Here is a 21,313-nt window from a genome sequence, read left to right as displayed (position 1 = left end):
ATTCTAGGTTGAAGAATAGCATGGATTGTCTGAGGAAAAGAAGGGTGGCTGCAGATGTTGGCGATGGAAGTCTGGATAGGTACTGCCATGTTGCCGCATTCACAAGCCACAGTGGGTGTCAAAGCCGGAAGGTGCTGGCACTGCGACTGCACCCAAGGAGCAGTCATTGGAGAGTACAGTCGAGGTTAAGAAGCATTCATCCTCTGGCACTGCTGCATCTAGGGAGCAGTCATCCAACGCCGCGGGTACGCGCAGGGAGCAGCCATCTGACGCAGCAGAACGAAGGCCTCAGGACGTTGCTGTCGCTTTCGACGCCGAGGGCAACCAGCTGCCTGCGAAATCCATTCTGGGCAGGCACCGCCAGAGTTTCCACCACCCACACACTCAAAAATCCAACGCACTGTTCCGCCTCCTCGCCTCCACCTATTCCCTCCACCTCCATCCTCATCATCTACAACCTCTCCTCACGACCCTTGACGACACACCCCACGATGGCAGACGACGCTTCCCCTTCGACCGCAGAAGACGAGATGGCTGTCGAGTCCAGCATCGTTTGGCCACTGAAAGATACCAAGACCCAGAAACTGGTGAGCCGCCAAATGCTCAACTTTAGCGAAAATTGCCCTGCCTACCATCCTCAAGTCGCAGCAGTCACCGAAGACTACAGAGGTGCCGACGCGCCCTCTAAGAAAACTTGGGCCTGTAGGAAACTCCTTGAAGGTCGAGACGCTATTCTGTGTTTCGGCACCGGAGTGACTGCTGGCCACTTCCCCAAAGACACGGATGCGCCCAAGGACATCACGATGAGATTCCGCGTGCACACGCAGTGGCCACACTTGGAAATCACCGTTTGGCGCCGAAATGAAGGCAACAAATCCACTGCTGATTTCAAGTGTCTCATATTCGGTGACGCAATCGCTCAATCCTCCGACGCCCTTGAAATTCGTAGCCAGAATCAAATAACCCAATCCGAGAATGAGCTCCTCTACAGGCGATCGTCAACGCCTGCTCAAGGAGACCCGACAGACACTCCGTTCGTAACGCGCATTCGCGTTGACTCCAGGACCGCCCCGGTGCAGCTAGACAATGAGGGTATGGAGGATGGCGAAGTAGAAAATGTCTACACGCCGTGGGTCTGGGAACGATCTGGAGTGGTTTTTGTCGGCCTCGATGACGCTGAAGTCACAGATATGGTACATCAGTACTATGGCCAGGACTTCTGCACACGTCATTTGATGCCCCGGAATCACAAGATTGTTGCACAGCTTGCATGTCAGGGAGCAGACTTGACCATTTTTCAGCACAGACTCCATATCGAAGACATCGCAGCCCTCCACCAATTTCACTCATACTTTGTTCCGATCATGACGATGTGCCGAGACCACGGCCTTCTTTGGTTTTACCGACTGCAAAGACCCAACCACAAGGAGGTTTCCATGGCGAGCAACGAATTCCCCATCAGCGGACTCCAGATCCCAAGGTGGCTTGTCCAGAGCTGGTGGGTCGCCACGCAGGAAGGCTCAGGCGTGCTCTATGTTCCCGCGACGTGGACGTCTTTTACTCTTCCTGATCAACTCCCGCTTCCGGATCTCGTCATGTTCTTGTGGCGCCTGGGTGTGCAGCGCGAACGTGAACATCAGCAGCAGCGGTTCATGATGGGCCCTATCAGCGATAATCACATCGCAACAGCAGAGTTCATTCGTTGCGAAAATGTCAGCAACCAATACATGGTCCTTGTATGGCTCCCTGCAGAATATCAAGACGGTGAGACCGATCTGATTCCCCGAGTCGATGCTCGAGTATCAATCAGTGTCAAAGACAGTCTTGGCGAACTAGTCGAATGTGAAGGCTTCGTCACTGAGAACTTCCACATGAGACAAGCAAATTTCAGCGTCTTCGCTACAGTAAAGGGGCAAAATTGCCTCTTTGAAGACTTGAAGCAGTACAAGATAACCATTAATGAGGTTGATGACGAGATTTCAACATCGCGACAGCTCAAGGCACTCGACGTCGTTGCGCACTCTCCATCAACCAGCTTTGTGGATTTCAGAAGTTTGTTGGGGCTGCCAACTCGCAAAAGTTCCAACACGACTGGCTTAAAAGGGTGGTTCGACGAGGACTGCACGCGAAAGGAAAGATTTCTGGCCGTTTTAGAACGTCACAGCCTCAACCAGCTCCAATCCAAGGCAATGACAAGCATGCTCGACAAGTCAATGACACTGCTTGAGGGGCCGGCCGGTACAGGCAAAACCAAAACGCTAGCAACAACTGTGGAGGGGCTTGTGGCCGCAGGACTACGGGTTCTGGTCGTCACCAACAGCAACAGCCCTCTGGATTCCGTATTCCACAGCTTCTACAAATCTCTCCAAGCGGGCCACGACAAGTACTGTCTCTTCAAGGGTGGTAGGGTCCCGAAGGACGTAAGAGACAGTCTTGAGAACCACCAGCACGATGCGGCATCGGCGAGCGATGAGCATGAGGAGCATTACGACGCACACCATATCCATCTGCAATACCAGGATCTGACTTCGGCCATGTGGACCCACTTTTTCAGTACGAGCTACAGTGGCAATCTGCGCCTTGAAAAATACTCTTATCAAGCCATGCTTCGCGCAATGATAGTGAGAATTGGCAACTCGCCACAGCATCTCCTTCATGGAAAGGCTGTCCACTACTGCCAGTGTGTGGAGGCCCTGGAGGATCCATGCATGTTGACATCACAGCGAATTGAACACCTTGAGAGAGCGATCTGTAAGGCTGAGGATACAACCTTCAGGGCTGAGTTCTTCTCTGGAGTAGCCGTCTTGTTCACCACGACTTCGAGATCCGCCCACAGAATCCTGACGGATGGCGGTTTCAGCCCCGATGTGCTGGTCATGGAGGAAGCTTCGCAGACGTCTATTCCGGAAGGCTGTGTACCTCTTGCCGCGCACCCCAAAATCAAAGCCATAGTTGTATTGGGCGACAACCAACAGCAATCCCCGTTCCTCCAGTCGCGTCTGTCCAGTGAGATGGGCATCTCCATGTCAAAGTCTCTGCTTGACGTGCTCCAGGATCGTGAAGGTGTTGAGCGGGTTCTGCTTCAGCATTGCTACCGCATGCACCCACACATCATGGAGTTCCCTTCGCAAGAATTCTACAAGAAATCGCTCAAGTCCCAATTCAATCCTGACAAAGAGCTGGGTCAGTCGCTTCAGTCTATCTTCAGCTCTATTGATGCGACCGTTTTCAGTCGCAGACGCCGCGTTGCGGTCGACGTGTCAACAACGCCGCAAAAAGACAGGGTGGTATACTCGGAAGCATATGAATACACGAAATCCTCCTACAATGAATTCGAGGCAGACGCCGTCATCGCCACAATCAAGAGGCTCCTGGCGTTTCGACCAAGTTCATCGGAGGAATCAGACAAAGTTTCGAGGCAGATTCAGCCCAGCGAGATCATGGTCGTTACGCCGTACTACGGACAGCGCCGCGTCATCATCCAAAAAATCCGCGACGAGGTTCCCGAGGCGAACAAACAGATCAGAGTATTGACTTCGACCCAAGTCTCATCCAGCGAAGCCAACATTGTCTTGTTTTCTCTGGTGAGCAACAAGATCAACAACGAGTTGTCGGTCTCGTTCATTGCTCAGCCAAAGCCGCTCAACGCCGCTCTGACGCGCGCCAAGGAGATGTTGATTCTTTTCGGCAATTTTGGTGGTTGGACCAGAGCCATCAGAGCGCCAAAGTCTGACCATGCGACAAAGGGCCACTGGCAGGTGGGTGCATTTGGGTCTCTGGTCCGGGATCTACTGCGACGCAAAGACGTTATCGACGTCGACGATTACCTCGCCGCGCTCGAAGGCAAGCCCGTGAAGAAGAGCCTGTTCGCTGAACGAACTTTTGTGCTCAACAGCAAAAATAGACGTGGTGGACATGGTGGAAGTGGACGTGGTGGTCGTGTTCGTGCGATTGGCACCCCGTATGGAGTTCGCTAGGTGTAAGTGGATGAATGCCCGCTTCCCACTCAACCAGGAGCTTGAATGCCCCCACAGCGCAGGATTGGATGAAAAAAAAAAAAAAAAAAGAGAGAGAGAGAACTAGGACGAGCATCAATTGAGAAAGTTGCCTCACCAGGCCGAGGACCAAATTTCGGGAGTGCAACATGTCTTCTCTTTCCTGCGATTGCTTGTTTGACCCGCGATTGCGCGCACGCCTAATGCAAGCTTCCAACTTAGCCGTTTCTTCTCGACTTGATCGACCGACCGTCGAAACTCGTCCGTCCACGATTCGTCCGTCCCGGTGTTGAGCTCGGAGACAACGAGATATGCACCCTTTTATTGCGCTAGTTTACTAAGGGATTTCAGGGCTCTAGGCAGACGTGTTCTTTGGGACTGAGTCCAGCCTTAACTCCGCCTTGGTGGTGCAACAGCCACAGAAAAAAGGGGGGCTAAGCACGCCAAGACGTCGCGGGAGCTATGGCCAACCAGGTCAGCGGCGCGGGGGCGCGCGAGTCGAAGGAAGCTTCCCGTCCGCCATCTTCATTGCTCGACTCAACCATCTTCCATCTCGACTTTGATTCAGGCTGTTAAGCTTCGAATTGCTGCTGCGAGGTCAGTGAGAGTCATGTCGATGTGCTTCGCTGTACTCTTTTCATGTTAAATTTTTCAAAATCCAATTGCAGTGTGGCAATAGGTGACGTCTACTGCAACACCCTGTTGTCTGTTGCATGTACAAACCTAATACATCACAGCTCCAACAATCACTCCACCATGCGAATCAGTCGACGCGGGGCTTGAGCCGCTGCTAATGCTGGACGGCTCACCAACTCCACTTGGCCTTACCAGTTCGGGATGCTGTTCCAGGTTGCTCCAGACGGAATTGACGGTCTTTGCGGACATAAGCCAATGATGTCTCGACAAGGAAGAAGCTACGTACCGCCGCGACCAACATGAGCAGAAGCTGAACGTCACTCTTGGAAAATCCAGTCCTCGAATATATAAAGCTGTCTGTCCTCCCTTCAACTAGAATCATCCAGCTCAGAATCAAACCGCCCTTCCCATCAGCAAACTTTCAAACACCCGGTCGAAACCAACCCGAATACGACGACCATGGCTTTCCCACCCGCTCTCATGCCCAAGTCGGCCCTTGGCTACCACCGCATCCTCTCGCCCAATGCCGGCATTCGCGTCTCGCCGCTCTGCCTTGGAGCAATGAATTTCGGAGATGCCTGGAAAGATTTCATGGGTCAATGCGACAAGAAGGCATCCTACGATATCCTCGATACATTCTTTGAGCACGGAGGCAACTTCATTGATACCGCAAACAGGTAAGCATCATCCTCTTTCACCATCGAGCCCCGCTGACTAGTCGCAGTTACCAGTCTGAAGAGAGTGAAGAATGGATTGGCGATTGGATGCAAGAGCGCGGCATTCGCGACCAGATTGTGCTAGCTACCAAATATACGACCAACTACCGACAGGCCGGCTCTGAGCATATCAAGACGAACTTTTCGGGGAACCACAACAAGAGCTTGAGGCTGAGCGTCGAAGCCAGCCTCAAGAAGCTGAAGTCCGACTACATCGACCTGGTGGGTTTGCCCCTTTCTATTGGACCTTTCAGCTCGACTAATGTGTTTGGCAGCTCTACCTCCACTGGTGGGATTTCAGCACTTCGATCCCCGAGCTCATGCAGAGCCTGGACGCCCTCGTCAAGTCCGGCAAGATCCTCTACCTCGGCATCTCTGACACGCCCGCGTGGATCGTGTCCAAAGCCAACCAGTACGCGCGCGACCACGCGCTCACCCCCTTCTCCGTCTACCAAGGACGCTGGTCCGCAGCTGACCGCGACTTTGAGCGGGACATCCTGCCCATGTGCCAGGACGAGGGCATGGCACTGGCGCCATGGGGCGCGCTGGGCGGCGGCAACTTCAAGACGGAAGAGCAGCTCAAGGCGGTGCAAGACGGCACGACCGAGGGCCGCAAGATGGGGGGGCCCAGCGAGAGCCAGCGCGCCATCTCGCGCGTCCTGGAGAAGATCGCCGCGCGCAAGCAGCCCGGCACGCACCTGACGGGCATCGCGCTCGCGTACGTCATGCACAAGGCACCCTACGTCTTCCCCATCGTCGGCATCCGCAAGAAGGAGCACCTCGAGGGCAACATTGCGGCGCTCCAAATCGAGCTCACCCCCGAGGAGATCCGCGAGATCGAGGACGCTGTCGAGTTCGACGTCGGCTTCCCCTACAACATGTTGTTTGAGATGTTTGGCCAGCAGAAGTTCCGCACGGAGATGAGCACGGGCGATATTCCCTTGGTCAAGTCCGCGGGCTATGTCGACACGGTGCCGAAGCCGCAGCCCATCAAGCCGAGGCAGGCTTAGGGGCGCTGGAAACATTTTGACGATGCAAGTACTCTAGCATAGTAAGAAATTTGAAAATTCGTTTGTCCTGACAATATTTGCAAAGCCGCTTTGTGGAAATGAGAGACTACGGTAGACAGCAATGCAATGCATAGTACGGTAAGGTAGTCGCCGACCTCATCACGTGGCAGGCGCAAACACCATTGAAAGCAATCCAATCCAATCCAAGTGATATTCACGATGCTAACGTATGTTTTTCGTATCATGCACCACTTCCTCTGCTTCCCAGCCATTCTTCCCCCGTGGTCCAATAAATTCGCCCAATCGCCCTTGTGTCACCTCAACCGCATACCGCAACACCCAACAAACTACGCACGACAGTCGACAACAGCGCTGCAACACTCCATCTCAAAATAGCCACCTCGAATCATCCGCACCGTGGAAGCTGCGATGCAAGCTTGCTCACACACCGCCACCTGTACAATCACACGAGTCACCTCGTTGCCCGTGGGAGCAGAGCAAAAAGAGATAGACGGAGGGATGGAATAGGAACACATACCAGAGCGGCTGGGGTCGACAGCAAAGTCGCCCTTTTCCTTGTTCTGCTGTACCGTCTTCGCGCGCAGCGTGTTGCTCTTCGCAATGAAGTACGAGCCGGTCAAACTGGCGATGGCGAAGAAGAGGACGCTGCGGCGGCTGTGGATTGTGGTGTCAGTGTCACGCCGCAAGTGTGACGTCAAGACACAACTTACTTCAAATACCCATTGAACGCCATGACGGGCGACTGTGCTTGCGAGACAACCAACTGCAGGTGTTTTGGAGAGCGTGGACGGGGTGAGCGGGGGTGGAACGAGAGAGGGAGCACGCGACTCTGGATGGGATGGAATGCAGGACACCCAGGTGGTCGGCCGTCGGGTGAGTGAAGTGATGCTATGATGTCAGCCCGGGAGCCCGCCCGCCGTTAGGTTGATGTCGGGTCGGGCATTATCATTGGTGGAGGGCAGCCGCCCGCGCGCCATGAGCCGCCTGCGCTACGCCCATTTAGGAAATAAGACATCGCCCGCTCGGCAAGACGTCGACATATAAATTCGTCACACTCGTTGCGCTCGTCCTTCTCTCTTCTTTTCTCTTCATACAGGTGGGATGGGGTGACCCGTACCACTACCACCCCATCCCACCCATCTCCTTCGCGGAGATGTGCCTTTCTCCTTCTGGGAGATGTGCCTTTCTCCTTCTGGGAGACTCGCAGCCAGCCTACGTAGTAGGTGAATTTTTTCCTGAAGAGGTTCAGCCATCCGCATTAAAAAATAGGCACTTGCAAATTGCAGCAATGCTGCAATTCCCTTCTCCCTCTCTTCTCATTGTCGCCAGTGTCTTCTCAGTGCTCATGGATCTCCTTGAGCATTTTGATGCTGGTGCAAATCAAACTGGTTCAATCCCATACATACGCATTGCTTTTTGTTGGTCAACTTGAGTAGCAAATTTATCAAATTCGTTGCCTTTGCAGATTACTTTCAGCGCCTGTGACTTACCATACGTCCCAGTGATCTGGTCCTATACGCCTGCGACCACCGCCTGCACTACGCTCATTCAAGACTCATCGACCGCCTGCGCTAACGTCCTCGTCTCCACACCCGCGGTATCTCCAGCAATATAAATACGTCTTTTCCCTCCGTCTCTCTTCCACTCTTCAGGAGCCGGTTGGCATTGGTCGCCAGCCACGTTTGGATAGGGCATCACGCCGGGGTTCAGCGCTCCCCATGCTCCTCACAAAATGCGCAACTTTCCTCCCTTCTCTCTTCTCTCACATCGACATCAGGGTCTCTGCGGTGCTCACCTTCTCCATGGTGCAAGCATCTTGACTCTGGTGCATAGCAAATTGGGGTGGTGGCTGCCCCAGACATCCGCATACGTACACACATGAATAGCCCTTGCAAAAACAAAAAGTGACTTTGATGTTTAACATTGCGAGACTGCAGCTACAGGCTGTTCGTATGTGGCGCGGTAGATTTCCCCAACATGGACCATGATGTGCTGTACGCATTTGGTCCCGAGGGCAACATGTTCTCCGAGTCTAGCTGCGCAGAGGAGAACGAAAACTTGCGAGGCCAGAAGATGGCTGCTCCTGGGCGAGCGTGGTGCTAAACGATGGCGGACTAGATCCATGACCGCAAACGGCAGTGAACAAACAAAACTTAAACGCAGTGCCATGAGATATCTTCCTTCCATGGACATCGTCGTTCTGATGTTGTTGGTTGTCCGGGTGGTGGTGCAGCCCACGGTTGATCTGTGCTCAAAATGCAGCGCTAGTGCCGATAAGATAAGCCTCCAAATTTCCAGTCGCCGGGATTTCTTCAACGCGCTGCTGTCCTTACTGCCCTGCGCATCGAAATCTTTCCACTCGCCTCCGCTCTGTGATTGAAGCAGCGGAAGAGCGACACCACACACAACATGTCGAAACCGAACAAGCCAAAAGCGCCCAAGGGCAAGGGCAATGCCCCAAAGCCCAGCGGCTCGACCATCAGTACGGCTGGCGCAACACGATGAGCAAAGAAGAAGCTAACAGAAGTCTCTCAGATGACCCTCGTTTCAGCAAGATGCTCACAGACCCCCGCTTCCGGCTGCCCTCGAAGAAGAACGCGCGCGTCACGCTCGACAAGCGCTTTGCGCACATGCTCAAGGACGACGACTTTTCCAAGAAGGCCTCGGTGGATCGATACGGACGCAAGGTCGCAAAGGACGCGGGCAAGAAGGAGCTGGAGCGCATCTACCGCGTCGAAGATGAGGAAGAGGAGGAGGACGAAGATTCGGACAAGGAGGAAAAGGCCGCTGCTGACGAGTCGGAGGAGGCGGACGATGACGACGAGGTCCAGCGCGAACTCGCGCGCATCGAGCGCAAATACGACCCTGCGCGCGACGGAGGTTTTTCGTCTTCTTCGGAGGACGACAGCGATGACGAGGACGACGATGAAGACGAAGCCGACGTGTCTGACGAGGCGGTCGAGTTCCCGAACAACGGCAATGACCCGCAGGTGGACGAGATGGAGGAGGCGACGGCAAGGATCGCCGTCGTCAATCTTGACTGGGATAACATTCGCGCGACGGATCTCATGGCGGTGGCGTCGAGTTTCGTTCCCGCCCAGGGACGGATATTGAAGGTCACGGTGTATCCCAGCGAGTTTGGACGGGAGCGAATGGAGAGGGAGGAGCTGGAGGGGCCGCCGCGCGAGATTTTCTCCAAAAACAAGAAAAAGGACGAGTCGGATTCGGAGGAAGACTCGGACTCGGAAGACGAGAGGATCAAGCAGGACCTGTTGCAGGAGGACAAGGGAGAGGAGTTCGATTCAAAGGCGCTCCGCCAGTACCAGCTAGAGCGGTTGCGGTACTACTACGCCCTGGTCGAGTGCGATTCGGCGGCTACCGCAAGACATCTCTACGACAACATGGACGGCCGGGAGTACCTTTCGTCTGCCAACTTTTTCGACATGCGGTTCGTGCCGGACGACGTCAGCTTCGAGGAGGACCAGCCGCGTGACGAGTGCTCCCGCATACCCGACGGCTACAAGCCCAACGAGTTCGTCACTGACGCTCTGACGCACTCGCGCGTCAAGTTGACCTGGGATGCGGACGACACGACGCGCAAAGAGGTGCAAAAGCGCGCGTTCAGCCAAAAGGAGATTGACGAGAACGACCTCAAGGCCTACATTGGCACGGACAGCTCAGACGACGAGTCTGACGAGGCCAGTTCATCCGAAGATGAAGCCGCCAGCACCACCACACACGACAAGAAGAAAGCACGAGAGGACAAGGCTGCCAAGCTGCGCGCGGCGCTGGGTCTCGACAGCAGCAGCGTCGCCCCCAAGAAGAAGAAGAACGATGGACCAGTCGGCGACATGCAGATCACATTCACATCAGGACTGTCGTCCAACAGCAAGAAGAACAAGGACGAGTCGGGCAAGGGCATCTTTGAAAACGCACCCGAGGAATCGACAAGAGAAAAGTACATCCGCCAAGAAAAAGAGCGCAAGCAACGCCGCAAAGAGCGCGCCAAAGCCGCGCGCACCGGCGACATCAGCAAGGAGCAAGCCGCACAGCAAGACGCCGCCAGCGAAGCCGAAGAGTCTGCTCCCGAGGACAACGCCAACGGCAAGGACGCGAGTGGCGACGAAGACGACCCCTTCAACGACCCCTTCTTCACCGACCCCGCCGGCGAGACGCAGCGCGCCGCCAAAGCCGCCAAAAAGGCCTCCAAGCAACGCGCCGCAGAAGAGCGCGCAGCCGCCGCCGCCTCTGCCGCGGCCGAGCGCGCACAGCTGGAGCTGCTCATGGCGGACGAAGGCGCCGACGCCAAACTCCGCCATTTCGACATGAAGGCAATCGAAAAGGCCGAAAAGGAGGCGCGGCGCAAGGGCAAGGGCAAGAAGAGCAAGAAGCACGCCAAGGCGGACGACGCCGCGGGCCAGGACGAGGAGCAGACGGGCTTCACCATGGACACGGCCGACCCGCGCTTCAAGGCCGTCTTCGACAGCCACGAGTACGCCATCGACCCGACCAACCCGCGCTTCAAGCGCACGCAGGGCATGACGGCGCTGCTGGAGGAGGGCCGCAAGAAGCGCAAGAGCCGCGCCGAGCGCGACGAGGGCGACGATGCGCCGCCGGTTGAGAGGGGTGCGCCGGCCGGCAAGAAGGCTAGGACGAGTAAGAAGGAGCAGGCTGACGGCGAGGGCGGCGAGGATTTGCAGCGGTTGGTGGAGAAGGTTAAGAAGAAGACGGCTGCGCGCAAGGGCCGCGCATGAGGAGCATGTGTTGCGAGAGTAGCCACAATTCCCTAGTTTCCTTGTTCCAGCATTGGGTCGGCGTCTAAACGGGCGTCCAAAAATCTGTAGACTTTCTTCCTACATGTAGCGAGCTAAATGTGCCCATGTCAAGACACAAAAAAATGAGTGAAAGCTAAAACAGCAGTCTCTTCTGTACTCATCCATACCACAGACAACACAAACATCAAGCACTTCGGCGTCTGTGACGACACGTACACAACAGCCAGGCGCAAAACTCAAGCCCCTGACTATCCGCCGGCATTAAAGTAGACAAACAGACAAACAGGCATACCCAGCACAGCGAACAAGAACTCCAGAATACCCCTCCCCATGCAACCGCAATTCCACCGCAACGCCGCTCAAAATACACCACAGCCCTATCCTCACACAAAAGAACGCGCGCCACCAAATTCACCTCCAACAAAAACCCAGCGCCTTGACGCTGCGGAGCGGCGCAGCTGTGCAGAGAGGTGATGGCAAGATGCCGTGACGGATATGCGTGGCGCTTCCATTTAAATTGGTATAGCGCTGCTATTCCTGCGGGGCGCCGCTGGTGCTATGGGAAGAGTATGGGTGGAAGGCGTGGGCATTTGTGATGGAGAGTGTTCGGAAGGTCGTGTTTACAGCTCGTGGCTTACGGAAAATGGGATGTGGGTATGAATGCTCCCTAGACACATGCGACTAAGGCGGTGTTCAAAGCTGTCCTCTCTAGTTTCGTCTCAAGAAATTGCTTCATTGGTATCTGACTGACTGACTGACTGACTAGCTATGAGTCTGTCTGACAAACTGACTAGCTAATTGACGCCTCCACAGCGGCGCCGGAGCGCGCCTCCTCATCCGATCATCGTCTCTCTTCAAAGCAGCCTTCAATTCCTGCCCCTGTCCTCCTTCTCCGTCGGGTACAGGTAGCAACGAGGCCGATACGCGGCCTTTCAAACTGCCCGCCGATGGCTGGGTGGGTGGGGTGGGATATTCTTGCAGCAAAAAGGGCCAGACGCCCCAATGCAATGTGATGCAGAGCTAGCTAGCAAGGAGTAGTGTCCACAAAAGGTGGACGGAGAGCAACAGGAGGCATTGTGCATTACATGCAAATGGCCGCAGCCACGTCGTAATGTAATGTACAGTGCGAGTGATGATTCGGGTCGACCTCAGCCCCATCCCATGGCGCCATTGGCACCGCCAGCCGGCGGCAGATTCGTAAAGTCGTTGTCGAGATTCATGAACTCGCGCATGTCGACGTCCATTTCGCCAAAGGCCGCGCCTTCAAAGCCGGCAGGCGGCTGGCCCTGCGGCTGCGGCTGTGCTTGAGCCAGGGACGGCGGCACGACGCCCGTCAGCGACGCCAACTCGGCCGGACTCATGGGGTCGAGGCCGTCGTGGATGCGCGTGCCGTCGGGGACGGCGCGGCCCAGCGCGTCGCGGCGCTCTGGTTGCCTCACGCCCGCCACGCGCGGCTGTCCGGACGAGTCGCCACGACCGTTGAGCCATGGGTCCACGTCGTCGATGGTGCCACGGCGACGTGCCTCATTGAACTCCGCTTCCGGTTGGATCATGGGAAGGAGGATGCTCGACTCGTACCAGCGGCCACGGATGGAATCAAGCGAGAGGGCGAGGTGTGGCTTCAGCAGTTTCCAGGCCGAGAGACGACCGGCGGGCACGGAGCATCTATTGCGTAGGATGAGGTCGTTGGCCATGCGGGTTGGAAGGTGGTCGACAGGTGGCATGACCGAGTTTGGCGGCGGCTGGGTGGTCATGAAGGTGTACAAATCGCCGACAACATGAATGCTGCTGCGTGGATTGGGCCTTCCGAGCTCAACCCGTTCGACAATGTCGAGGATGACGAGGACGGGATGCGAAACTGGCGCATCTAGACGGACGCGGACTGGCTCGCCCACCCAAATCTTTTCTGCGCCGAGGAATATACCTCCCCAATGACGCTCCTCGAATTGCGGGTTGGTGCGCGTTGTGCCGTTGAGTAGGTGATGCAGGGTAAACGAGACATCAATGGCTTTGGCGGCCAGGATGCTGCCATCGACTTCAGCATTGCCTTGACCAAACTGTCCATTGAGAACAGCCTGCCAATCCACATTGCTGAATGAGACATCGGGTCGATTCTGAAGAACCTCGTTTGTCAGCGGAGGCGGCGACCAAGCAAGCCATGGTCGTAGTAGGCGCTCTTCAGAGTGGTGCACCGGACGAAGTTGCTCAATGGGATTTGAGAGGGGCTGGATGATGTAGTTTCGTTCCACTCCACGGTTGGGAGTCTCGGACAAATAGCGACGGATGACGACGCCCAGGCCCCATGCATCTCCTCGGCTGTGCCACACGACTTCTCCCGGCCTGAATAGCAAATGGTTCCAGCGCATATCCAATTGAAAGTCGGCGAATGGAAGCACAGGGAGCGGCGTGGGCCGATGCTGCTGCAAAGGCTGCGGGGGATTCGGCGGTTGGGTCTGTGGAGCTGGGCGCTGGGCCGGGGCTGGCTGGGAGACAGGTCTTTCTTGGGTGGAGGAATGCTGAGCCGGTGTGCTGTTGACTCGAGGTATCATGACCGATGGAGATCTGCGGCCTGACCGTGGGTTCGCGGGAGACTGCGCCGGCGTCGCGGCCTGGGACGGACCTGGCGTCGGAGTAGTAGCGTCTCTTTTCACAGCCGTCTTCTCCTCTTGAAATTCCTCTGGGCAGCAGATCTTGCAAGTGCAGTTGCCTGGATCACCCGTCTTGTCCGTTGCTAGCCAGTATAGATGGGGGAAGAAGTCGGCGGGACTTCGAAAGCGTTTCTTTCGGCCCAAGGGGTGACCGTAGAGGTAGGCATCTTGGCGGTCGTGACCTCCACCGGCATGGTTCTTCGACGCCCGCTTAGACTGTGGATCGCCGTCGTGTGTTCTCGACTTGATGTGCTCGAATAGGCGGTAGTTTGTGGGGAGGTGGGCGAGAATGGCGGCCTTGTCTGGTCGGCGTCAGCGGCGTACCGTGACATTGAGGCTCTCACTTACGCTGGTGCTCTCCAGACTGTGCAAGCTCTCTCAGGAGCATACCCCCTAGCTTACGCCGCCAATCGACATTTTTGGGTTCGTCATCTTCTATGAGCCTGTAGTAATCACAGATGCCTTTGGCGTCGGGCTTCTGGTTAAGTTGCTCAGGAGTGGGCTCGTTACTTTCTTTCTTCTTCTCCCCTGTGACAGCTCGGCCGTCAGATCTCCGTATGTAAAGGGGGTAGAACGGCGCCATGATGCTGGCATTGCCGTGGCGCGAGGGAATGTCGGAGGTGAGTGACGATGTTGAACGTGACCGGCCTTAGGCAGCGGAGGTCATGCTTGGCCGCACGGACCGCGGGGCAACGGCCAACCAAACGCGTCAGACGCGTCTCCCACCGCTGGCTCCGGCCGGCCCTTTATAATTCAACCCACAACCACTCCGTCCTCTTGCACCACCTTCCGCATCCACGCTTGAGCCTGTTGGCACCAGACTTGGGCGAGGGAGTTTTCATTCACCATGGGCTCTTTACCACCGGCCAATGGCCCGCATATCACGTCACCCACGAAGCGCAAGCCCAGTTCATACGCTGAGCTTGTAGGCTCGTTCGGGATTCGACAAACTCCTCCTGCAGCCACCCAGGCTCGAGGATCTAGTGAGAGAACCTCACTGTCGCCTCTCAAACCTCAGTCCAGCCCTTTGACACAACGTTACGTCGCCTCGGCCACTGAAAGTGAGGACTCGGACGCTGCACGATTTCACCAAGGCCGTTTGGCTCGGCCTCCAGCCTTTTCTCTAGTCGACCACATTTCTGGACCATCAATGAACCATAGCTGGGAAATTCCGCTCCATTTCTCCAGTACACACGCTACGGAAGAGGCCTCGACCACTGACCAAGCACTCGGCACAAGCTCGACGCCGATTTCCATCGACTCAAGCGACGATGAGACCGACTCTGCTGACCACATACTGCTGAATGACTCGAGGCCACAACCACTCGCTGGCAGGAGTTACTCGTCACCAATCTACCTTGTGGACGAAACAGACTCCGACCTGAGCGCGTTGACCGCAGCCGCAACCCCGACACCCCTCGTCGACGATGCTGAGGTAGGTGAAAACGCTAGCGACCACAACGTGAAGCAAGAGTCGGCAGTCATTGTCGACACTAGCGACGAAGAGGCAGATACCGAGAAGACGCCATGCACGCCAATCAAAAACCCCCCAGCAACTCCATCAACTCCTGGTTACCTCCTGTCATGTATGAACGGCGATGACTCAGCGGCAAGCGACACTGGAACGCTCCCAGACAGCCCCAGTCTTCGACGCTCCCGGAGGTCGAGGAACATGCCAAAGACGTATTCCCTGAAAAAACTCACTTTTCCTGAAAGCACCCCCAGGCGCACCCCCAAGCAGCCGCAAGCGCTACTCTTCTCGGACTTGCAGTCATCCCCCTTGCGCTCACCTGTCAAGCCGCCTTCCGCCAGGAAGCAAGTGCGCGAAGAAATTGCCAAGGTCACCAAGGTGAAGCGTGACCGATTCCTGAAATGTTTCCAAGACATTTTCCTCCCGCTTTTGCCAGAGCAAAACTACATCGCAAACCTTGACAGTCAATCCAGCATTATTGACTACGTGGAGCTGACGGAGCAACCTGCTGGAGTGAATGCCATTCTGAAACCCCATCAAATGGTCGGACTGTCGTTTCTGGTCCACATGAACCACAACGGCATGCCATGGTAAGTATTTGTTGCAACTGACCGGCTCTGCTAATCACCAGACAGCATCCTGGGAGACGAGATGGGTCTGGGCAAAACCCTACAGACTTTGTCGCTCTTTCAATGGATCGAGGAGCATCAAAAGACCGAAGACGCTGAGAATAGACCCTACCTCGTCGTTTGTCCGCTGACCGTTCTGGGCACGTGGGTATCTGAGGCCAAAAAGTGGACGCCTCGTCTCAAAGTACTGAGTCTCCATGGCGACAAGGCAGAGCGCCAACGTCTCAAAAGAATGGCGACTGGCCACGATCGAAAGCCTGGCGGCAACGCAGAGGAGGAATACAAGCTCGTCGTCACAACCTACGAAAGTTTCGTTGCCGAACAAGGTTGGTTCAAGAAGGCATTCGCGTGGCGCTACGTCGTCGTGGACGAAGGCCACACCCTCAAGAACAGCAAGACTCAGGTTGCCAAAAATTTGCAATCTATCAGCGCGGAGTACCGCCTCATGCTGACTGGAACGCCTTTGCAAAACGACCTTGCCGAGCTGTGGTCGATTTTGCACTGGCTTTTGCCTGACGTTTTCTCCTCCAAAACGAGCGACTTATTCCGGAAGTCATTCAATCTCGCCAAAGGCTCTGCCGACTTGAACGTAATGGACAACTCGCGAAGATTGCTTGAAGTCGTGATGTTGCGACGACTCAAGGATAGCCAAGGAGTCAATTTGGGACTTCCGCCAAAGACTGAAGTCCTTCTCTACGTTCCCTTGACGCCAATGCAGCGGGCGTACTACATGCGGCTCATCACCCACCAGGGCGACATGTTCCTCAATGAAGTCTTTGCATGCACAAAAGAAAAGGAGCAGGCTGCACAGGAGTTGAACGCTCCCTCGTCCGCCTCGCCTCCCTCTGGCGCAGCAAACCCAACAGCCAGTGGAAAGAAAGACAACAACAGCGACTTCCGTCGATTGATGAATTTGGTCATGCAGCTCCGAAAGTGCTGCAATCACCCGTACCTTCTCCCAAACGTCGAGCCGGATCCGTACCAACTCGGCTCTCACGTCATCCAGTCGTCTGGAAAATTCATCGTCTTGGAAAAACTCCTTTGCGAGCTCATCCTTGTGCGCAAGAAAAAGGTCCTCATATTCTCAGGTTTTACTGGAATGCTCGATCTGACGGAGGATCTCATCACATTGATCGATGAGTTCAAGACTTTGCGCATCGATGGCCAGTCCGGAAGAGCTCGGCGGAGCTTGATGGTGCGCCTTTTCGAAGATCCAAAGTCTGAATACAGCGTCATGCTGATTTCGACGAGAGCTGGAAGCCTGGGCATCACCCTTACGGCAGCAACAGAAGTGATTTTTCTGGACCAAGATTGGAACCCCCAAGTGACGCTGCAAGCCGAGGCGAGGGCCCACCGCATTGGTCAAACGAGTCCCGTCACAATCTACAAGCTTTGCACGCAGGGCACGGTCGAAAAGCAGATGATGGGCAGGATTGAAAAGAAGCTCTACCTTTCGGCTAAGATAACCGAGTCGATGAAGTCGCTGCACACCAACGCCGAGCCTGCAGAGCCGGTGTCTGAAGGCCCCGAGTTGGGCACAACACAGCTCAAGTCTCTGCTCCGCCGTGGCGCGCAAACTCTGACTACGCCCGTCATCGATGTTGCTGACATGACGTCTTGGAACTTTGAGCAAATTCTGGCCAAGTGCAAACCGATGGATCCCGCCATCGCCGAGGCTGAAGTCGATGAGGAGGGCTGGCTCAACACCATGGAGCACGTCGAGACTGCCATCTTTGACGGCAGACGCATCGAGCGAGAAAATGGTTCGACTGAGCTGCCAGTACAACTCGAACTTGACCGGACTCAGCGAAGGACGGGTAAAAACACGACCGTCGAGATTGACGGCTTTTTCGTCAGCAAGGCAAGCTTGCAATGTGGTGATTGGGAGGCTGTTCCTACAATGGCAGGCAAAGACCCAAGCCTGTCCTCTCCAAAGCGCCAGAAGAAAGTCTCGATCCGCCATCAACGCTGCTGTCAAGTCTGCCGGCAGGACGGAACAACGGTTGAATGCTCCATCTGCCCGCGCTCGTATCATCGCGATTGCTTGGACGAAGATCCGGCAAAGTCTTCGGTCATCAGGGGACAATACTTTTGCCCACAGCACCGGTGTCGTGGTTGCCGCGGCAAGTCTTCAGAAGTTGGCGACTTGCTTTACAGGTGCCGTTTCTGCACTGACTCGTACTGCGAGAACTGCCTTGATTTTGAGCAGGTCAACCTATTGGGCTTTTCCCTTCCCGAGTTTGAGATTCTCGATTACGGTGAGAATGCCACCACATTCTTCATCAAATGCCAGTCTTGCATCAGCCTCAACGTTGCGTCGCCTGAACTGAGGGCATGCTCCGAGGACCAGATGAAGAAATGGGAGACGACATGGGAAGGCTTTGACAATCTTCAGCAACCAGAGGTGGAACGCAAGGATTCCATGAATCCACTATCCTTGAGCAGTCAGGAAGAGGACGGCCCGACCCGTTGCAACAGTTCCGCCGATGACCCCATCGACACTGAGCCGTCCACTCCCTGGTCAGGTCCTTGTCGGAGCCCCACGAAAAGGAATGCTTCCTCAACTCCACATGACCCCACAGGAAGCCCAATGGGAGGCCCAAGTCCCTCAAAGAAGCTCAAGTCCGGCGAATGGTGACGAGCTGAGAAGTGTACGATGATTCAAACTCGGTGCTCAACGCCGACGGTAATTTTACGGTGCCCTTGACCTTTTGATTTGCCCTTCTTGGACACAGAGCAGGGTTGATTGGGTCCCAGCTATTGGCCGTCGGCACGTTAGGAACATTCGACGACGGACCAGGGCGTGATTGAAGTCGCCGGAGTCTGGGTAGATAGGCGTTTGCCTGAATTAATGACAGTGGGTACCTTTCCTTTGCACCTTCGGTGATGAAGCTGTTGCTGCCCAAGTCGTTCAAACGGTTGCTGTGTTGTTTCCACATGCCAGTTGATTTCTTGCTACAGGAGACGAGCTCACCCCTGAATTGAGTGCTTCAACACCAATCACTGACTTGACTAGACATGACACAACGCGACACGACACAGGCGAATGGCCTTCAATCTAGGTTGGCAAGCAAGAGCCAGAGCGTGAACCTGAGACCTCCTATTCTGAGAATGCAGTGACTTGAAGCTCTCCCGTCATTCAAACAAGGAACTATCCGAAGCATGCGGAACCAATCCGCCAACGCTGCTTTCCGCGCGGCAATCAAAACCGGCTACTGTCTTTTCGGATTGCGACACTATCAATGGCGAGTCAATTCCGAAGATTGTGGATACTGTTCGATGCCACTGACTAGCTAGCGAGAAACGTTACGTGGTCGTGTGCTGAAGACTGCCAGTCCAAATCAAACACTCCCAGGTGAAATGCAGGGTTCAGAAGCATTTCAGGTCCGTCTCATGACCAAGAGACGCCAACGGCCAACAACACCTCGCAATGCAGCCGAATTCTGGTGATAGGGTAGCAATGAGAGTGGGGTCGACGGTTCACGCCGAGCGCTGATCGTGTTGGCAGCGACGCCATGAAGAATGAGCAAAGCCACTTTGCAATAATGGCCCCGAAAAGCGCCATAAGCGCCATCATGCAAACATCTTCGACCGAGGGCCTTTGCGAAGAGCACTTCGAACCGCTTGGACGGCCAAGCATCTCCTGGGCTGAAACGACAACGGGAGCAACCTTAGCAACGCGGATCTACGACCCGCTTGAGTGCAGAAAATCCATCTTTTTTGAGGAGAGCGAGTCATTCCGGGAACGAAGGTCGAAGCGAACAAGGTGCTTTATCAAGTCCCAGCTCCATGACGCCAAGCTACTTGGGGCCACTATCACCACTGACGATGCTCTTGACTGTTGGATATGGCCAGTGGTGTCCAATGATATCCAGGGTTGTGCTGTACCTAAGGAGCATCCATTTCCGCAACGGTGATTCCTGCTAAAACGACGGCTTCGTCCACTGATCCAGGCAGTATGTTCATGCGACACTGCGGCTGTCGTAGGTGTTGCAAGTGGTCCAAACGGTGCCTACGTCATGTTCGTGTCCCTGCCTCGGTCGAGTGGGTCGACAGATCTTCGGTGACGAGATTTTGTTCCGAAAGGATTCCATTAGCGGGTACAACCTTTTTTTGTTGCTTCGTGCATCATCGCGCAGCAGTTCGCATCCGTATCCAGCTGGAGGAAGAGGTAGGGGGCGCGAGAGGGTGAAATTGGCCCGTGGAGCACGTTCACCTGACTCGTTCCCGGACCAGGCTCCGATTCTCTTGTTCTTCAAGCTCTCGGCGGATGCAAACCGAGATGCAAACTGGTGATGGCGGCCCGTGGTCTCATGGCGACGGCCTCCAGGGGTGATGCCAGAAAAAGGTCAGGGGATGCCGTTCCCTTGCGACCCGGGGGTGTTTCGCGTCAGAGTCAACCACGACGACGACTTGCAGCGGTGAGGCCTGGCAAAGATTTTCCCACGTCTGTGAGGTTGTCGGCCTGATGATTAACGCCGTCGGCGACTCGGTGGCTGCCGTCTCGTCTCCTTGACCGATCTTAGCGTCGCCGTTGACACTGGGTAGAGTTCTATTCGACTTAATAACGGCTATCCCCTCTTTTGGTTTGCAAAATCGTTCGTCGCAAGTCTCATTAAAGCTCGAGTCCATCCGCCAAGTCCGCCCGCGCCCGTCTCGCCCCCGCAGCATTGAAGACCCACCGACCTCTCACCGTATCCGTCTGACCGTCACGATAAAACCCATGCCTCCGCCCTTTAGCATTTCGTCCATCTTCAAACCCTCTGGTTGCGACGAAATGGGGCAAATGTCCAAGCAGCGCCAGACCGCCCTGGCCGTTGTCGACGCCATCAAGCGCTTCGACACGCGCACCGTCTTTGACTTGCGCGAACGCAATGCCCCGAGAGAGATTTACCCCCGCATCCTGGGCGCAAAAACGCAAGACGATGAGGGCATGCGAAACGTCCTGAACATGTTCCGAAACGTCTTTCGCTCGCTCGACCTGACCATTTTCGAGATGGTCGAGGACCTGCCCGCCCGCAAGATTTGCATCTGGCTTCACGCCGACGGCCAAACCATTGCAGGCAAATACACCAACGACTACGTTTGGAGTCTGCATTTCAACGAGACTGGGACCAAGATTGTCCGCTGGATAGAGTTTTCCGATTCGTTGTCGACCAAGCGACACTTTCCCGAGCTACATGGGTCGGCCGAGGACGACGATGTCCCGGAGCTCAAACGCGACCAACCTCTCTCCTCATCTGTCCCGACCCGCGCCGACAGCATAGTTTCCAACACGTCGTCACGCAGCTCCCACTCGCACCAATCGGCCCCTTCATCGAGTTCAAGTTCGCGAGCACCGCCAAGGCCGCGCGAGCGCCAGGAAATCAAAGGAAACGGCCGCACTCTGGGGACGTTGGGATGAATGCAGCA

At 55.5% G+C, this 21,313-nt stretch overlaps 7 protein-coding genes across 7 annotated transcripts; 5 read left to right on the top strand and 2 right to left on the bottom strand.

The window, feature by feature from the left end:
- Positions 1-491: 491 nt before the first annotated feature.
- Positions 492-3,977, top strand: J3D65DRAFT_666956 (uncharacterized protein; the record flags this gene model as incomplete). The annotated part of the gene is made up of 1 exon (XM_066802977.1): positions 492-3,977. The coding sequence occupies one exon, from the start codon at positions 492-494 to the stop codon at positions 3,975-3,977; it is 3,486 nt and encodes a 1,161-aa protein (XP_066655935.1).
- A 1,008-nt stretch (positions 3,978-4,985) lies between these two features.
- Positions 4,986-6,481, top strand: J3D65DRAFT_321418 (norsolorinic acid reductase). The gene is made up of 3 exons (XM_066795341.1): positions 4,986-5,308; positions 5,356-5,569; positions 5,623-6,481. The coding sequence occupies exons 1-3, from the start codon at positions 5,091-5,093 to the stop codon at positions 6,355-6,357; spliced, it is 1,167 nt and encodes a 388-aa protein (XP_066655934.1). The 5' UTR covers positions 4,986-5,090; the 3' UTR covers positions 6,358-6,481.
- Positions 6,422-7,261, bottom strand: J3D65DRAFT_621409 (uncharacterized protein). Its single transcript, XM_066799959.1, has 2 exons — positions 7,089-7,261; positions 6,422-7,032 (listed from the first exon to the last, which is right to left on the bottom strand). Exons 1-2 carry the CDS (start codon positions 7,109-7,111, stop codon positions 6,705-6,707), a joined length of 351 nt encoding a protein of 116 aa, XP_066655933.1. The 5' UTR covers positions 7,112-7,261; the 3' UTR covers positions 6,422-6,704.
- Positions 7,262-8,603: 1,342 nt separating this feature from the next.
- On the top strand, positions 8,604-11,320 carry J3D65DRAFT_621404 (pre-rRNA-processing protein ESF1). Its single transcript, XM_066799958.1, has 2 exons — positions 8,604-8,860; positions 8,914-11,320. Exons 1-2 carry the CDS (start codon positions 8,788-8,790, stop codon positions 11,130-11,132), a joined length of 2,292 nt encoding a protein of 763 aa, XP_066655932.1. The 5' UTR covers positions 8,604-8,787; the 3' UTR covers positions 11,133-11,320.
- A 546-nt stretch (positions 11,321-11,866) lies between these two features.
- J3D65DRAFT_621403 (transcription-silencing protein Clr2-domain-containing protein) lies at positions 11,867-14,503 on the bottom strand. The gene is made up of 2 exons (XM_066799957.1): positions 14,150-14,503; positions 11,867-14,103 (listed from the first exon to the last, which is right to left on the bottom strand). Exons 1-2 carry the CDS (start codon positions 14,382-14,384, stop codon positions 12,302-12,304), a joined length of 2,037 nt encoding a protein of 678 aa, XP_066655931.1. The 5' UTR covers positions 14,385-14,503; the 3' UTR covers positions 11,867-12,301.
- Positions 14,504-15,399: 896 nt separating this feature from the next.
- On the top strand, positions 15,400-18,539 carry J3D65DRAFT_645399 (SNF2 family N-terminal domain-containing protein; the record flags this gene model as incomplete). Its single annotated transcript, XM_066802210.1, has 5 exons — positions 15,400-15,463; positions 15,631-15,862; positions 15,908-17,681; positions 17,709-18,212; positions 18,297-18,539. The coding sequence occupies 5 exons, from the start codon at positions 15,400-15,402 to the stop codon at positions 18,537-18,539; spliced, it is 2,817 nt and encodes a 938-aa protein (XP_066655930.1).
- A 2,139-nt stretch (positions 18,540-20,678) lies between these two features.
- J3D65DRAFT_602269 (uncharacterized protein) lies at positions 20,679-21,305 on the top strand (the record flags this gene model as incomplete). The annotated part of the gene is made up of 1 exon (XM_066798110.1): positions 20,679-21,305. The coding sequence occupies one exon, from the start codon at positions 20,679-20,681 to the stop codon at positions 21,303-21,305; it is 627 nt and encodes a 208-aa protein (XP_066655929.1).
- Between the last annotated feature and the right edge of the window lie 8 nt (positions 21,306-21,313).

This window comes from Phyllosticta citribraziliensis (assembly GCF_038025025.1).
Source record: "Phyllosticta citribraziliensis strain CPC 17464 chromosome Unknown J3D65scaffold_5, whole genome shotgun sequence".
Lineage (NCBI taxonomy): Eukaryota > Fungi > Ascomycota > Dothideomycetes > Botryosphaeriales > Phyllostictaceae > Phyllosticta > Phyllosticta citribraziliensis.
Note: the sequence above shows the minus strand (reverse complement) of the source record. Positions and strands in the feature narration are given on the sequence as shown.

Bases quoted from the DNA above. Each gene is read 5' to 3' on its own strand.
- J3D65DRAFT_621404 (XM_066799958.1), top strand. From the start codon at position 8,788: ATGTCGAAACCGAACAAGCCAAAAGCGCCCAAGGGCAAGGGCAATGCC. The intron at 8,861-8,913 runs GTACGGCTGGCG...GAAGTCTCTCAG, and splicing joins GCCCAGCGGCTCGACCATCA to ATGACCCTCGTTTCAGCAAG.
- J3D65DRAFT_621403 (XM_066799957.1), bottom strand. From the start codon at position 14,384: ATGGCGCCGTTCTACCCCCTTTACATACGGAGATCTGACGGCCGAGCT. The intron at 14,104-14,149 runs GTAAGTGAGAGC...GACGCCGACCAG, and splicing joins ACAGTCTGGAGAGCACCAGC to ACAAGGCCGCCATTCTCGCC.
- J3D65DRAFT_321418 (XM_066795341.1), top strand. From the start codon at position 5,091: ATGGCTTTCCCACCCGCTCTCATGCCCAAGTCGGCCCTTGGCTACCAC. The intron at 5,309-5,355 runs GTAAGCATCATC...GACTAGTCGCAG, and splicing joins TTCATTGATACCGCAAACAG to TTACCAGTCTGAAGAGAGTG. The intron at 5,570-5,622 runs GTGGGTTTGCCC...TGTGTTTGGCAG, and splicing joins AGTCCGACTACATCGACCTG to CTCTACCTCCACTGGTGGGA.
- J3D65DRAFT_621409 (XM_066799959.1), bottom strand. From the start codon at position 7,111: ATGGCGTTCAATGGGTATTTGAA. The intron at 7,033-7,088 runs GTAAGTTGTGTC...CACAATCCACAG, and splicing joins GCGTTCAATGGGTATTTGAA to CCGCCGCAGCGTCCTCTTCT.